At 46.1% G+C, this 14,670-nt stretch overlaps 1 protein-coding gene across 4 annotated transcripts; it reads left to right on the top strand.

Moving 5' to 3' along the window:
* The first annotated feature begins 361 nt into the window (after positions 1-361).
* PHC1 (polyhomeotic homolog 1) lies at positions 362-14,643 on the top strand. 4 transcript variants are annotated; one of them, XM_088052153.1, is made up of 15 exons: positions 362-520; positions 1,122-1,232; positions 2,415-2,492; positions 2,979-3,020; positions 3,229-3,378; positions 4,351-4,482; positions 5,427-5,925; positions 6,241-7,019; positions 8,679-8,826; positions 8,919-9,127; positions 9,719-9,833; positions 10,423-10,531; positions 11,211-11,361; positions 11,896-12,127; positions 12,448-14,643. In XM_088052153.1, the coding sequence occupies exons 1-15, from the start codon at positions 407-409 to the stop codon at positions 12,600-12,602; spliced, it is 3,024 nt and encodes a 1,007-aa protein (XP_087908279.1). In that variant the 5' UTR covers positions 362-406; the 3' UTR covers positions 12,603-14,643. The 4 variants fall into 4 exon arrangements, with proteins under 4 accessions (XP_087908279.1, XP_014115226.2, XP_087908281.1 ...); XM_014259751.2 differs by having other exon boundaries at positions 4,327-4,482; XM_088052155.1 differs by lacking the exon at positions 2,979-3,020.
* Positions 14,644-14,670: the final 27 nt, after the last annotated feature.

Genomic DNA, 14,670 nt, shown 5'->3' with positions numbered 1-14,670 from the left:
CGCTAGTCTCTCTTGAAAGGAGAGGTGGTCAGGTCTGTAACCAGACTTGTTTCAGTGAGCTGCAGCTGCTCCTTCATTCCACTACCTCTTTAGGAGTTCAGGATACCGTAGCTTGCAATTATAAGATGGCAATAAAAATATGAAAATACACGCATTACATTTCTGACGGTGGTAATAAAAGATTGACACTGTGAGTATGATTTCTGGGTGATTTCCGAATCCCAGTTTCCCTGGTCTCTGGTGTATCAGAGCTGTGCAGGGAGCCTGGTATTGAGATATTCTAGTACAAAGGCTGTGTAATGTAGTAAAATACAGTTTGGTTCTTTCTGTAGCCTGACTTAGTTTTCAATTCTTTCAGTGTAGATCTGGAGTCCATCTCAGCCTGAGCTCCTGGGTTCCTGTCGCCATGGAGACCGAAAGTGAGCAGAACTCCAACTCCACCAGCGGGAGCTCCAGTTCTGGAGGAAGCACCCGTCCTCAGATCTCGCAGATGTCTCTGTATGAGCGACAGGCAGTACAGGTGAGACACGGGTATGCTCTGGGATGGCACTGCATCACTGGAAGGTGGTGGTGAGCCCTCTTGTGTTCCTCTGCCTTGCTGTGTGTCAAGGTGGGACCATTCTCAGATGACTGGCATTTTTTCATATTTAGAAATTCTTATGCTAGGCCTGATGTTTAGTTCTTTGTAGCCTGAGGCTTCATGTTTTGTAGGTTACTCCTTTGGTGTCCAACCTCCTAGATGTAATCCTTACTGTGATCCAATAGATTGGTTTTAGCCTGCTGTTCTAGAGAAAATCAGTTTGCCATCCCAGTTCCTCTATGCCCTCCATACACTAACTACACAGGAATACTTGTCTGCCTGTGTGAGCACGCACATCCCCATATTCCTCAAGCTCATTAAAGTCTTGCAAGTGTGATTCCCACTGTCCTAGAATACACTTGTGATTCAATATGTTACCAAGTTTGTAACTGTACTACAGATTTGGACGTGCTAATCTGGTACCTGCTTTTTCATGTGATCTAGGGATGTTTTCATGGCTGTTACTTACTTCTTCATTGCTCTCTTCAATCATATTTCAACAGCATGCAATTTTTGACAGTGGGTTTTCTTCTTTATCTAGGCCCTGCAGGCACTCCAGAGACAGCCCAATGCAGCCCAGTACTTCCATCAGTTCATGCTTCAGCAGCAGTTTAACAGTGCCCAACTTCACAGCCTGGCTGCTGTCCAGCAGGTGAGTTGCCAAGAGGCAGAAGGAGAGGTGCTGGATCATTCTCTGAGGAAGATTCAGAGGTTCTGTTTTTATACAGGGCCTTGTGCACCGAGTCATCCTGATCCCCGATGAGACTAAGAGTCCTTAAACACATTTAGAGTTAATACAGACAGCCAGTCAGCTGGAAGCCTGAAGCAAAGATTAATTTGGTTTTTTTTTGGTACAGAGCAGGGGAAGATAAAATTTGGCATCCCCGTCAAGGAACTTGAACTTCAGAGGCCTATGACTACCCCCTGCACCTTCTTTAAATAAAAGATGGGTGGTTAAATCAGCAGTGGATGCAGTAGTGTTTGCAAACTGTATTAAAGGGAACAGTGGGTTGTTAATTCTCTGAGAATAAACGTTTGTTTTTGCATGAAATTTCAGGCAGCATCCTTTGAAATTTCGGTCTTGGAACTTAGCAGCCATGTTTTCTTTACCAGCAGGAGGGTAAACCTGTCCAACTAGATGGCTGTTTCTAATTGAGACATATACAGATCAATATAAATCAATATATTTTATGATGTATAATTGTTGAGTGACTTTTTTTTTCTTTATCAACTTTGCTCACCTACTAGACTTAATCATCAGTTCAAAATGGATTATGTGTGATATGAATACATTCTGTTTCTGTAACGACAGCTCAGTAGCTGTACTCCTTGGCAATTACTCCAGAATGTCATTGTTCTCAAAATTCCTGACTGCAGTCTTACAGTATAGAAGAAGTAGAATCCTCTCATCAGTTTTGCACAAATCTTAGTTATAAAACTAACTAAACTCACGCAGAGGAATTCCCATGGCATCAGAGAGGGGGAAATAAATCTATCAATGTTTATGTTCTTCCACAAACCATATGCTCTCTAATCTGAATTTTGTTACTTGGAGTGCTATCATTGCATTGCTACTAAACTGCCTAATTAGCCCAATAAATTGTTAATATTGCAGGGAATGTCTGGGTGTTAACAGTGGATTTCAGCATCGGGGTGAGGGTTGCAGTGTGTGGTATGATAAGCTGGGCAAGAGTAGTGCCTGTACCCATGGGTGGAAGGACTTGAGGGCATACACTCTGAGGGTAAGGGGCTAGGTGTTCTGACAGAGTCAAATAATTGGGCTGGATTGAAAAATTTGTTCAGGCACTCATTTCTCTGCCAATCTCTCTTGCAGGCTACGATTGCAGCCAGTAGACAGGCCAGCTCCCCCAACACTAGCACCTCGCAACAGACCACCACCACCCAGGCTTCTGTAAGTAAAACTGCTTCCTCACACACATATCAAAGCCTCCCTCCCACTCCCCGCCTTGTTCTGTCTCCTCCTTGTCTTTTAGGATGCACACAGCTTCTAGTAATCTGGGAATGAACAAGATACAGACAACTTTGAGGATTTGGGGTGCTGTTGTTATTGGTGGGGCTTGAGGAAACCAGATAATGTTTTTGGGTGGGAGAGGCCTCTTAGCTGGAAAGGTAGACATGGATCTCTGTTTGCTGAGGCTTTGGGGATACATTGTCATGGATTAGAAAAGGATCAGGAGTTGTAATAAGGAGTTGTGAGCAGCTTTTGTCTTAGGCAGAGCAGTAGTTTGTTGAGTGAGAGGATGTCTGGTTTGTAGTGAGTGTTGAGGAGCTTGGATTTGCTCAGAGAATAGATGAGGTAGAGAAAGTTTTGTGGGGTTTTTTCCTTTACTTGGGAGACTGGAGAAAATGATGTATTTTTTTGGATCTCTTATTGCAGTTGCATGCTAACAGTGATTGTCAAGCTCAGCATACAAATGAGGTCAGTATCCAGGGCTTTGGCTAATTTAGATTGTGTAGCCTGTAGGACAAGCCCTCTAAGACAAGAACTTTCTTCTTCTTGGTCCCCTGTGGGATACAGGGAAAAAGTGTCAAATGTCTGTTCTGACTGTACCCCACTAAGCATATTTGTACTAATTTCTTGGCCTCCATCTCTTCATATGTGATTTGAAACTTTTTTCTGTTCTAAGATCAACCTTGCCACCACCTCAGCTGCTCAGCTGATCAGTCGGTCCCAGAGTGTGAGTTCCCCGAGCGCCACAACGCTGACCCAGTCTGTGCTTCTGGGGAACACCACATCGCCGCCCCTCAACCAGTCACAGGCACAGATGTACCTTCGGGTAAGAGATGTGCATCAGAATGTGTCCTGACCATGAGCCCCGCTTACCAGCCACTGCACAGTTTTGCTGCTTGGGATTACCAATGCTTATGGACTAACCTAGCTTTGAGGATGTTGCAGTATATTTTAAAATTCCGTGGGGAAGCCCTCATCCTTGAAACCACAAGTTTGATTCCAGGCTCAGCCTATGAGGTAGATGAGCTTTGTATTGTGTGGCTCAGGTGAGCATGTTAACAGCTGTGTGTGTCTCTGCTCTGCACAGATGTTAAAGGTTCCATAGCACTTCTCACTAGAGTGTAAATGTGAAATATATGTCCTAGACTTGAATGTAGCTCACTCTTGAATAAAGCTACTCTTCTGGTTCAGTGCTGGAACAGATACATGGTAAATTACTCTTCTACTGCTTGCTGAGCTCAGAGATGTAACTCAGAATTCAAGTAAGCCTAGACAAATAAATCAGTTTGAACAAATGTTATCCTTTTAATTGCTTTGAAGTGCAGCTAGGTAGAAAACATTAGGCTTGACTGTGGAGTTAGTCTGGGGTTTGGTTACCTACTTGCAAAATATTTCTGTTTTTCAGTTGACTTCAGATACAGATTTTAATCCCCTTCATTTCAAGCAGCACTAATCTTGGATGCATGTTTATTATCGCTGTTGTTCAACCAGTTCTGGATATACAGCCTTGGGCAGTCTGTGGGAGTTAGCCCAGGCCTATGTTTGATAGAAGAGTGCTTGTTTCCATAAGGAAGCTGTTCCAGTTTCTTCCTTTGGAGGGTTATGTTCAGTGTTACAGTGCAGGGAGGGTTGGTGATTTTGCAAGGTGTGACATTGCAGCCTGGTATAATCTTTTATAATAATCCTTTATAATCTGTTTCCTTGTGGTCTTTTTGTCTTCCTTTTTCTCTTCTACCTCCATTCCTTTCATTCCACATCACTTGATGCTCAACAGCCACAGCTGGGGAACCTGTTGCAGGTGAACCGGACCTTGGGTCGCAATGTGCCTCTCGCCTCCCAGCTCATCCTGATGCCCAATGGGGCTGTGGCTGCTGTCCAGCAGGAGGTACCACCCACACAGTCTCCTGGGGTCCATGCAGACACAGACCAGGTCAGTGACCGCCCCCCCTCCCAGTATCCTCTCTTTCCCCTGCTTCTGCCACACCACACTCTGGTCTTTGTCTCAGGCTGTCCCTGTGTGGTAGATTAGAGCTATTTTTTATCCCCAGCCCATGTCCCTGTGCAGGCAGGAGATTTTGTCACCATGTTTTCACGTTTGCTTTTTGCCTCCAGAGATGAGATTAATTTCTGCTTAAAATTTCTGAGGTGATCACAGGCTGGATCAATCCCACTTTCTCAGTTTCTTGGTTGTGATTGTGTGAAAAGAACTCTTGAGTTTTATGTGCAGTTTTCTGTCACTCTGCAATTAAGAGTCTTTGCCAGAGGTAACATTCCTTCATCCAGTTGGTTCATTATTGTAAAGATGCCAAAGACTTGTCTGAAGCAATTTTTGTGAAGAAAAGTCAGCTGTGATCAAATTTTGGAGATAATGTGGCATTTGGAGCGGAAGTAAATATGGCAGCACTAAAATACAGAGTGAAGTTGGAAGGGGTGCAGGCCATGAGTAGACATGAGGGCCTGGGGCAGGCAGGAGGCACAAAAATTGAAAAGGAATGACTAGTCTTTAAAAGGGGTATCTCAGTGCTTCTAGAGCCATGTTGAACTGTATCCTGCCAATGCCAGGGTATGGCAGGCAGGTCTGGAGGCTATCCCATGCCCTGGAGACAGATGGTGTCCCCATATCCTGTTCACAGAGTGCCGTGAGATTTTTAATTCCCATCAGAGATTAGGCAGAAGAGAGTTCAGGATAATGTGCCTCCTGGGGAGGGCTGTGCTGAGCTTTGTCCTGCAGTGTTAGCAGCTCCTCATACGAGATTTGAGGCATCGACTCAGCCCGCATGCCAGCAGGGCGTGTTGCTTACGCGTAGTCTGTCACACTTCTGGCAAGCACCATGTATAAAGCGAACGGGTTCTGTTTGGTGTGTGTGTCTCTAGGTGCAGAACTTGGCTGTGAGGAGCCAGCAGACCTCTGCCACTAACGCCCAGCTCCAAGGCTCTGCTCAGAAGACAGCCCTGCCAGGAAGCTCCCAGGCCTCGGGCTTACCGCAGGCCACCAGCACAGGCCAGACCATGGCGGTGGCCCAGGCCTCCTCCAGCGGGGCGGGCCAGTCCCTCAACCTGAGCCAGGGAGCAGCGGGCAGCAATGGTATCTCCGGAGCTGTGGTGGCCAGTGGTGGGAGCCAGCCCTCAATGGGACTGAGCCAGAGCTCCTCGGCAGGTGCCGCTGGCAGTTGCCAGAGGAAAGGCACCGGGGTGGTTCAGCCATTGCCGGTGGCGGCTGCCCAGGCTGTGACTGTCAGCCAGGGGAGCCAGACAGAGACAGAGAATGCAGCTGCAAAGAAGGGTGACACAGACAGTGGTGGACAGCAAACGGTGGGCATGAACCTCACCAGGACCGCTACACCAGCACCCAGCCAGACGCTGATCAGCTCAGGTAAGTGCTCTTCTGTTTCTTTTTCTCTTCAAAATCATTGGGCCTTCACAAGAATGACATTTGGAAGCCTGGTGATAAAAGGCTTTCCAACACATCTCCCAGCTTCTGTCCTCTCAGACTTGTCTCAAGGGCTTATCCCTTTCTGTTAGCACAAGAAGTTGCTTTAATCCCTCATGTCCTCTGCAAGTAAGATGTCAGTCATTTTGGAGTTGAATGTCTCAAACCATTGCAGTGCTGCCTTATTTTTGTTGTTGTTCCCCGCTGCACTGTTGCTAACTGTTGTGCTCTGTTTTTTCTTACTCTGTTTTTCTGTAGCAACATACACGCAGATCCAGCCACACTCACTGATCCAACAACAGCAGCAGATCCATCTGCAGAAGCAGGTGGTGATCCAGCAGCAGATAGCCATTCATCACCAGCAGCAGTTCCAGCACCGCCAGTCCCAGCTCCTCCACACAGCCACCCATCTGCAGCTGGCTCAACAGCAGCAGCAGCAGCAGCAGCAGCAGCAGCAAGCAGCATCTCTGACCCAGCAGCAGCAGCAGCAAGCTCAGCCTCTGCAGCAGCAGGCTCCCCCTCAAAACCAGCAGCAGGCACAGACCCTTGTGGTGCAACCTATGTTACAGTCCCAGCCACAGCATTTACAGCTCCAGCAGGACAGTCCGTGCCAGCCAGCCACCAAGTCACCTGTTCCTATTCAGTCAAAATCCCTGGTCACCCCCATCAAACCCCCTCAGCTTGGGCCTGCCAAAATGTCAGCAACACAGCAGCCTCCTCCACACATCCCAGTGCAGGTGGTGGGCACTCGGCAGCAGGGCTCAGGTCAAGCCCAAGCGCTGGGCTTGGCTCAGATTGCTGCAGCAGTGCCGACATCCCGGGGAATGCCAGCTGTAGTCCAGCCTGTTTCCCAAACCCATGCTGCTTCCCCATCATCATCTTCAGCTCCAGCATCCTCACAGGAAGCTCCCCCTCTCACCACAGGGGTGAATTTGGCACAAGTTCAAGGCACAGCCCACATGGTGAAGAGCCCAGCTTCCTCTCCAGTTGTGGCTCAGATGCCAGCAGCATTCTACATGCAGTCTGTCCAGTTGCCAGTAAGTGATACCATTGAGAAGGAGAATAGCATATGGATTCTCTTTGTTCATTCCTAGGACACCAATCGCAGTCCAGGCCCAGGTCAGTGGGATGGGATGGGTAAGGGGTTTGGGGAAAGGGATGTGGAGACTTTTTTACCCTCAAAACACTAATTCCAATCCAACCCCTGGGGTTACTGACTACAAGCATTTCTCTTCCACATTGTCATCCAAAGGCATGCATGAAGTTAACAGGTGACACTCGGAGCCTGCCCCAGATGGGGGTGGGTGTCCACATCCCATACCAAGTATCCCATTTAACAGTTGGGTTTGGTTGACCTTGGCTGGCTGCTGGATGACCACCAAGTTACTGCCTTATCACTCCCCCTTCAGAATATGACAGGAGGAGAAAAATACAGTGAAAACATTGTGGGTTGAGATAAGGATGTGGAGATCACTTTCCAAGTACCATCATGGGCAAAACAAATTCAGTTTATAGAAATTATTTTACTGCCAGTTTAGTGTAGCGTAATTGAACAAATGCAAAAAACACCCTCCCCCTTCCTCACACCCTCAGCTTCACTCCTGACTCTTCTACCTCCTCCCCCTGAATGGTTCAGGAGGAAAAGAAATGGAATTTGTGGTCAGCTCATACAGTTTTATGTCTCCTTGATGGTTTTCCCTTGCTTTAACATGGGGGAATCCCTCCCATGGCATACAGTCCCTCATAAAGTACTTCTCCATTGTGTGTCTTTCCCACAGGCTGCAGTTTTTCATTAACTGCTCCAGTGTGGATATTTCTGGGTTACAGATCCCTTGGTGTGTGGTACCAGCCACTGACTCTAGGCCTCAGAGGATCCCCTAGCAACAGGCCATGCTGTGGAAAATTCAAATTCCGTTGGCCTTGTCTGTGCTGTTGTGAATTTTCCAGCTAGGTCCTACCTAAATCCCTGAGACAGCAGCACTGTGCAAGCTCAGATCATGGAATCCTAAATAATTGGAGTTTAAAAGAGCCCTAAGGATCATACAATTCCAACACCCCTGCCATCGGCAGGGGCACCTTTCAGACTAGGTTGCTTTATCCAACTTTGCCTTGAACAACTCCTTAGCCAGTTGCCAAGACTTTTTCTAAACTCTGTCTGCTTCTTCAGGAAGGTGTCACAGGATTTGTCTTGATTTTTAGAGCAGAGGGACAATTCTGCTCTTGGTGAATGTGTGTCCCCTACTCTTTCGACTCTCCGTTGAAACTGGCCTGATTTATCCAGAAACCTGTTTGGAAACTGCTGGGTGAATGCCATTCCATTTCTTCTGCAATAATCCTTGATGTTCACACAGTGTCTTGGTCTTATACCAGTGTATCAACATGACTTGGGATGCCAGATCCTAGTCTGTAACATGGTAGTGAGTCTTTTCAAGTTTTGTTCCTTGCTAGGCAAATGCTCCCAAGTAGAGGTGTGTACTGAGGGAGCTAGAGGCATCTCCAGACGCAACCAGGCTGGAAATCAAGTATGATGGATGGAGCAGGATTTTTTTTTTTTTTGGTGGTTTGTTTTGTGGGTTTTTTTTGTTTTGGTTTTTTGGGTTTTTTTGGTTATTTTTTTTTGTTTTGTTTTTTTATCTGGCTTGTTCTTTGCTTTGGAGCTTTTCTATCTGCTTACGTGTTCCTCTTTATTCATGCAGGGCAAATCTCAGACCTTGGCAGTAAAGCGCAAGGCAGAGTCAGAGGAGGAGAAGGAGGAGCCACCCAGTGTCACCACACTCCTGCCTGCCAGGTCCTCTCCTGTAACAGACAGCCCCAAAAACATGGAGGAGAAGAGTGGCCTTGGAGGTGAGGTACAAAGGAGAGCTCTGCTTGTGTGTGCTACTGACCTGAAGTAGGTGGAGCAAAGGTAACTGACTCCTGTGCTGTTAACTTTCCAGATAATTCTGATACTGCTGCCATTGCAACCCCAAATGCCACATCAAGTGAAGGAGCCTCAGCCACCCCCACCTCTGCTCCCACCCCAAACCTGGCACTGGTGTCACGTCAGATGGGAGACTCCAAACCTCCTCAAGCCATCGTCAAGCCCCAGATCCTCACGCACATCATTGAAGGCTTTGTCATCCAGGAGGGAGCAGAACCCTTTCCAGTAGGGATTTTTTTTGTTGTGGGGGAAGGAGGTGTAGCACTTTCTTGGGAGGGTGTTGGGCTTCCATCTTTGCATACGAGTATCTTTCCCCATATTCCAATTCAGCATTTTTAGCCTGAGACACAGACAGTAAAGAGGAAGGGAAGGGAGGTGTCGTGAATGAAGCAAGGCATTAAGAGTTGTCATTAAAGAGAAGGGATTTGAGGGAGTAAAACAAGTGTTGCAGCAACTGCTTACTCCAGTAGTCACCAAAGCAATAATTAATGCAGGAATTGTAAGGAGGCTGTCCTCTGTATGAGGGAAAGATGTGTTTTGAGCAACAAAACAGGCAGCAAGTGAAGTTGAAGTAAATAAGGGGAAATGGAGTTACATGGAACTGGATGTTATTCAAGGCAGATAGTGCTTGGGGATCTTTAAATGAACAACCAAGCCTTTGAGTCAGGAAGCAGGAATGACTTTTTTTAGCATCTCTCCTTCCCTATTAGGCAGAGAGATTCTTCTGAGTTGAATTTTGAGGTACATACCTTGGCAGAGGGTGGTGGACACTGGAAATCCTTTACTGGTGGGTCAACTCATTCTCTCCCTATCCAGGTGGGTTGTTCCCAGCTGCTGAAAGAATCTGAGAAACCACTGCAGGGAGAGGCTCCTTCTGGCCAGAATGAAAACCTGTCCAGCAATTCTCTGGGAGAGGATAGCGCTTCCATGGGTGAGTTTCAGGACCAGGAGGACTAGCTAGTGTTACTGAAAGTTTCTGTTCTGTATTACTAACTTAATGCATTATGGACTTGTATCTCTTCCTGTCAGCTCCTTAGAGACTTGAGCTATGGAACTAAGATATTTTTTTTTTGAGTGCCAGAAGATTAACAATGCTTTTTTTTTTGTTGTTGTACATAAGATCTAACACATCCTGTGTCATTACTAAGCAGGAGATTCTGAACTGTACCTGTCTTTAATGACTGTTAGGCTGTGAAGGATGTGTGGACAGAGCAGAGAGTGCAGTGATGCACTTTCACAGCCTTGTAGGATGTGAGGAATATGCTATTTTTTGCTTGTTTCATGAAGTGGTACTGACCAGGAGAAAAAAAAATGCTCTGTTCGATATCCTAGGGTCCTAATTAGGTGGAGCTTGTGCTTCTCTTTTCCCAGTTGTTTCCCCAAGCTACCTACTTACTAGATTCAGTAGAAAATAGTGCTTGGAATCTGTCTGCTCAGAAGATGAGCAATGGAATGGGGAATCATTGGGTGTGTGATGTGCTTCAGATCACCAACTGGTGTGTATTTCTGTATCTCACTAGAGCTTGACAAGAAGGCAAACTTGTTGAAGTGTGAATATTGTGGGAAGTATGCCCCAGCAAGCCAGTTCCGTGGCTCCAAGAGGTTTTGTTCCATGACCTGTGCTAAAAGGTAATAAAAGCAAGATGTAATATTCCTTATCTCTGACTACATATTTGCTGGAACTGAGCATGTGCCCCTTCTCCAAGTAGTGTACCACCTTTCAGTACATCTAATCCTCCTTCTGTGGCATGTGCTGGCCACAGCGATCCTTCAGCACTATAAGCGATTTGTAAATGTTTCTAGGTCTGGAGAGGTGGATGTAATGCCGAGTATAAATAGGATTTCTGGAGAAAATGAAGTGGGAAGGGGGAAATTCTGGGGCTATAAAGAACCTCTCTTCAGAGAAATGTGCATTTGACTGACTAAATAAATGCATACTGGTGACTAAATAAATGCATCTGATGCATTGGTACTAGACAAAGACACAAGGGAGCATTGGGTTAAAAAACTGGGGAGAAGTTGGACTAGCCCTTGCTGCCTCCTGTTGATAGCAGAGTGCTTGTTATGGGTCTTTTTTCCCTTAGGGGAATGACTTAGTTGACCTTTCAGATGTTAGATCAAGACTCTGGTGTCTAAATATTGCTTGTGTCAGAAGTCTGGACTGGTTCCTTCCAAGGGGACGTCTTAGAAGGAGGAGGAACAGGACTTGATGGTAAAGAGGAGTCTTATCCCCATCTAGAACAAGGAGAAGTAGTAGGTTTAGATAGTTGCTGCTTTCTAACTGCTGCTCTGTTTCTTCTTACCTGAGGTACAATGTCAGCTGCAGCCATCAGTTTCGGCTGCAGAGAAAGAAGATGAAGGAATTCCAGGAAGCCAACTATGCGCGTGTGCGCCGGCGGGGACCACGGCGCAGCAGCTCTGAAATTGCTCGAACAAAGATCCAGGGCAAGCGCCACAGGGTAAGGACACAAACCTGCAAGGCAGGTCTGTGTAGACTTTGTCCCTGCTGGCTGTACCACTTTGGTGGTACCACAGTGGATGCAGTCGTGCAGGATGTGCCAAGGGCACACTGACACACTTGTTACACAAGGTACAGGGAGCTGTTCAAATCCCTCTTGGACTGCAGGAAGTGTATTCATGTTTGTACTTGTTCTGTGCACTCTGTGTTCATTTCTGTGTGCATCTTGAAGGTCTCAGTGAGTGAGATCAACTGACAGCCTTGGCAGAAAACAATCCCCTTTTCCCATTTGATCAGCAGTTTTTCCCATGAATGACTTGAATTGGGCTATAGAAGAATTGAACGAGCCTCAGTTCTGATGTGAGGGAGAGGGAGCTCTTGTGTCAGCTGCCCCTGGACCAACAGCCTGAGACAGTTGTTCCAGTCTGTTGGGACAATTTCTGCTGTTCCCAGTGTCTTGTTTTGCAACTTGTAATTGTGAATTTCTTACAAAAACCCTTTTCTTTTTTTTTCTTTCTTTCCTGTGGGTTTGTAGGGCCAGGAAGACTCAAGTCGAGGCTCTGATAACTCCAGCTATGATGAAGCTTTATCCCCTACATCTCCAGGACCCCTGTCAGTTAGGGCCAGTCATGGAGAGAGGGACCTGGCAAACTCTAATATGGCCCCCCCTACCCCAGATCTACATGGCATCAACCCAGTCTTCCTGTCCAGCAATCCTAGTCGTTGGAGTGTGGAGGAAGTGTACGAGTTCATTGCATCATTGCAAGGTGAAGATCCTCTCCTGCACTCCTGTGATCCAGTAGCATGGGGAGATTGGGCTCTCTTTCTGGAAAGAAAATGGTGTCAGTGGTGCCTACTGCTTTTGAACATGTTTCTGAATTGGAGTAGATCATAGAGAGGAATTCTCAAGATTTATTTCTCAAATAGCCTGTGTGCTTAAGGAGACTGTGGACTAGAGGGGGGAAAAGGAAAGGGGTTGGTTAGATTCCTAGCTTGTTTTTCTGTACCTGCCAGAGCTGCAGAGTAGGAATGAGGGGAGTGCCCAATGCACACATCTTTCTCACTGCTTTTTTTGTTTGCTTCACAGGGTGCCAGGAAATTGCTGAGGAATTTCGGTCACAGGAAATTGATGGTCAGGCCCTGTTGCTTCTGAAGGAAGAACATCTCATGAGTGCCATGAACATCAAGCTGGGACCAGCTCTCAAGATCTGTGCCAAGATCAATGTCCTCAAGGAGACCTAAGCACTCTGAAGCCAGAGGTCTCACTTTTGCTCTGACCCCAGGGCAGCTGCCAGATTTGGAGCATCCTGCTAGGGTGGGGGGGGAAGAATGGGACAGTCCGCTGTGGTCTTGCATTCAAGAAGAATGAGAAGGAATTTAACTGATTGAAACTGCCATGCACAAGCCCATCTCTTGGTCTCTTAATGGTGCTACAAGGTTGAGGAAAACTGCCACCTGGGGCCTTTAAACAACTTTCCTTCTTCCTGATTTTGAATATGCCTCCCCTGAATACACCACACAAAGATGTTAAGGGGATCTCTTTGTGTCTTAAAAGACTGCTGAAAGGGAACTGCTCTCAACCTTTTTTGCCACAGCAGGTCTGCTAGATCTTAGCTTTGAATATCATTGCCAGAATTCAAGGCATAGGAAGAGCTGGCCCCACATGGACATTGGGACCACCTGTGCTTGGAGCTTTTATCAAGGAGCACTAGGAAATTACAAGTGACAGAGGTGACAAACAAGAACTTGAGCAAAAGGGGCTGCTGCTTTTCCACGTTTAAAGATACCTAGGCTGCTCATGAACTGGGTTTAATAGCCATTCCAGCATGCATACCAAACTTGAAGGCCTGTGGCAATAGGAGCTGTCTTGTCTTCACTCTGCATGTCTACAGGAGACAGTAAAGCTAAAGTGTTATGGCAGCTATTCACTCCAGGTGCTCCTCTCAGAACCAGTCAGAGGATTTTTCCTGAGTACTTATGACAAAGTGATGGGAAACTGAAAGGGGAGGGGATTGTTTTACATTAGGGAATCTTGCAGCACTAGGTTTGTCTTCCCATTGTGCTAGAGCATAATTTACAGATCCAAAGCAGTCTCCAGAAGCACCAAGGCTCTTCATGAAATGGGCTGGGTTTTGTTTTGTGTGTTTTCTTACCAGTTTGTATTCTTTTCTTTTTGTGTCTGTCTTCATTATCCTCAGGAGAGCTTATGGGACAAAATTTAGGCTGGCAGGATTGTACTGCTTGCCTCAGGCCTTTTTTTTTTTTTTTTTGGTTGTTTGTTTGTTGTAAAACAAATATTTCTCAGTTACAAGATACCAAACACACACCCTATAAGAACTGAATACTAATCTTTTAATGTGAGTTCTCATTTCTGAAGGGTAGAATTTATGTTTTAGGCTGATTTTTCTCCCACTCAGCCCCTCCAGGTTTGGTTAGGGGTTCTATGATTGTTTTTTGTTTTTTTTTTAAGAACCAAATGTGGTATTCTGCAGTTTTGTAGCCAAATTGCCAAAGGTGAAAACCTGGGCAGAGTTATTCTCTTCCACAAGCACCTCTGCTTCAAACAGGCACAACACCTGAAGGAGTTGCACAAACTGTGAAGAGGTAAGTGCCCTCTAGAGCCAAATACCTGAAAGCAAGATGGTGTTATAAACCATGTATCTCAGCTTTTCTGTTTTTCAGAAGTTTCACATGACTATTTGAGTGAAACATAAGACTGTTCTCTGTGTTAAGCACCTACTGTTGCAGGAAAGCTGTAATAGCATGGGAGAAAGCCTAATAGCATAGGTAGGAAAACATTAGAGATCTTTGAAATGGGCTCTTTCTTGACCCGTTAGAAAAAGAAGAAGGAAAATACTTAGTAGATGGATAAAATGTGGCAGCAGCTTCCTAGTCTTAAGTGTGCTGCTGAATCTCACTTCTGTGATGTCCCTGTTCATGTGAGAAGACTTCTGAGGCTTTGTGAATGCAAATAGGCCCAAAGGAAGCTGCCCATGCTCGCTTGCACCCTGGTACAGTTTGGTCTGATGTAATCTGGGGACAAGGGAGGGGGAGGTTAGAATCAGCAGTGAGCAGAGGAAGGCTGCCCTTAAACCATTTTATCTTTAGCGGGCTGGGTGTGATAAAACTCCTGTTTAGTTTGACCCTTGGCAGGGTAGGTAGGCAGGTAGCCTGTCACTGTTACCAGCTACTCCTGAGGACTGGATTTTATTTCAGTCAAATGGGAAGGCTTCACTTCTTCATTTCATGTTCAATGTTCTTAATAAAAAAATGCTTAATCAGGCTTTGCAGGTCTGGCTGCTTTTTAACC

Source organism: Pseudopodoces humilis, chromosome 2 (genome assembly GCF_049639895.1).
Source record: "Pseudopodoces humilis isolate 2021_Gansu_Grassland_sample_001 chromosome 2, ASM4963989v1, whole genome shotgun sequence".
In the NCBI taxonomy this organism is placed as follows: Eukaryota; Metazoa; Chordata; class Aves; order Passeriformes; family Paridae; genus Pseudopodoces; species Pseudopodoces humilis.
The sequence above is the reverse complement of the archived record's forward strand: the minus strand, read 5'-3'. Positions and strand labels throughout refer to the sequence as shown.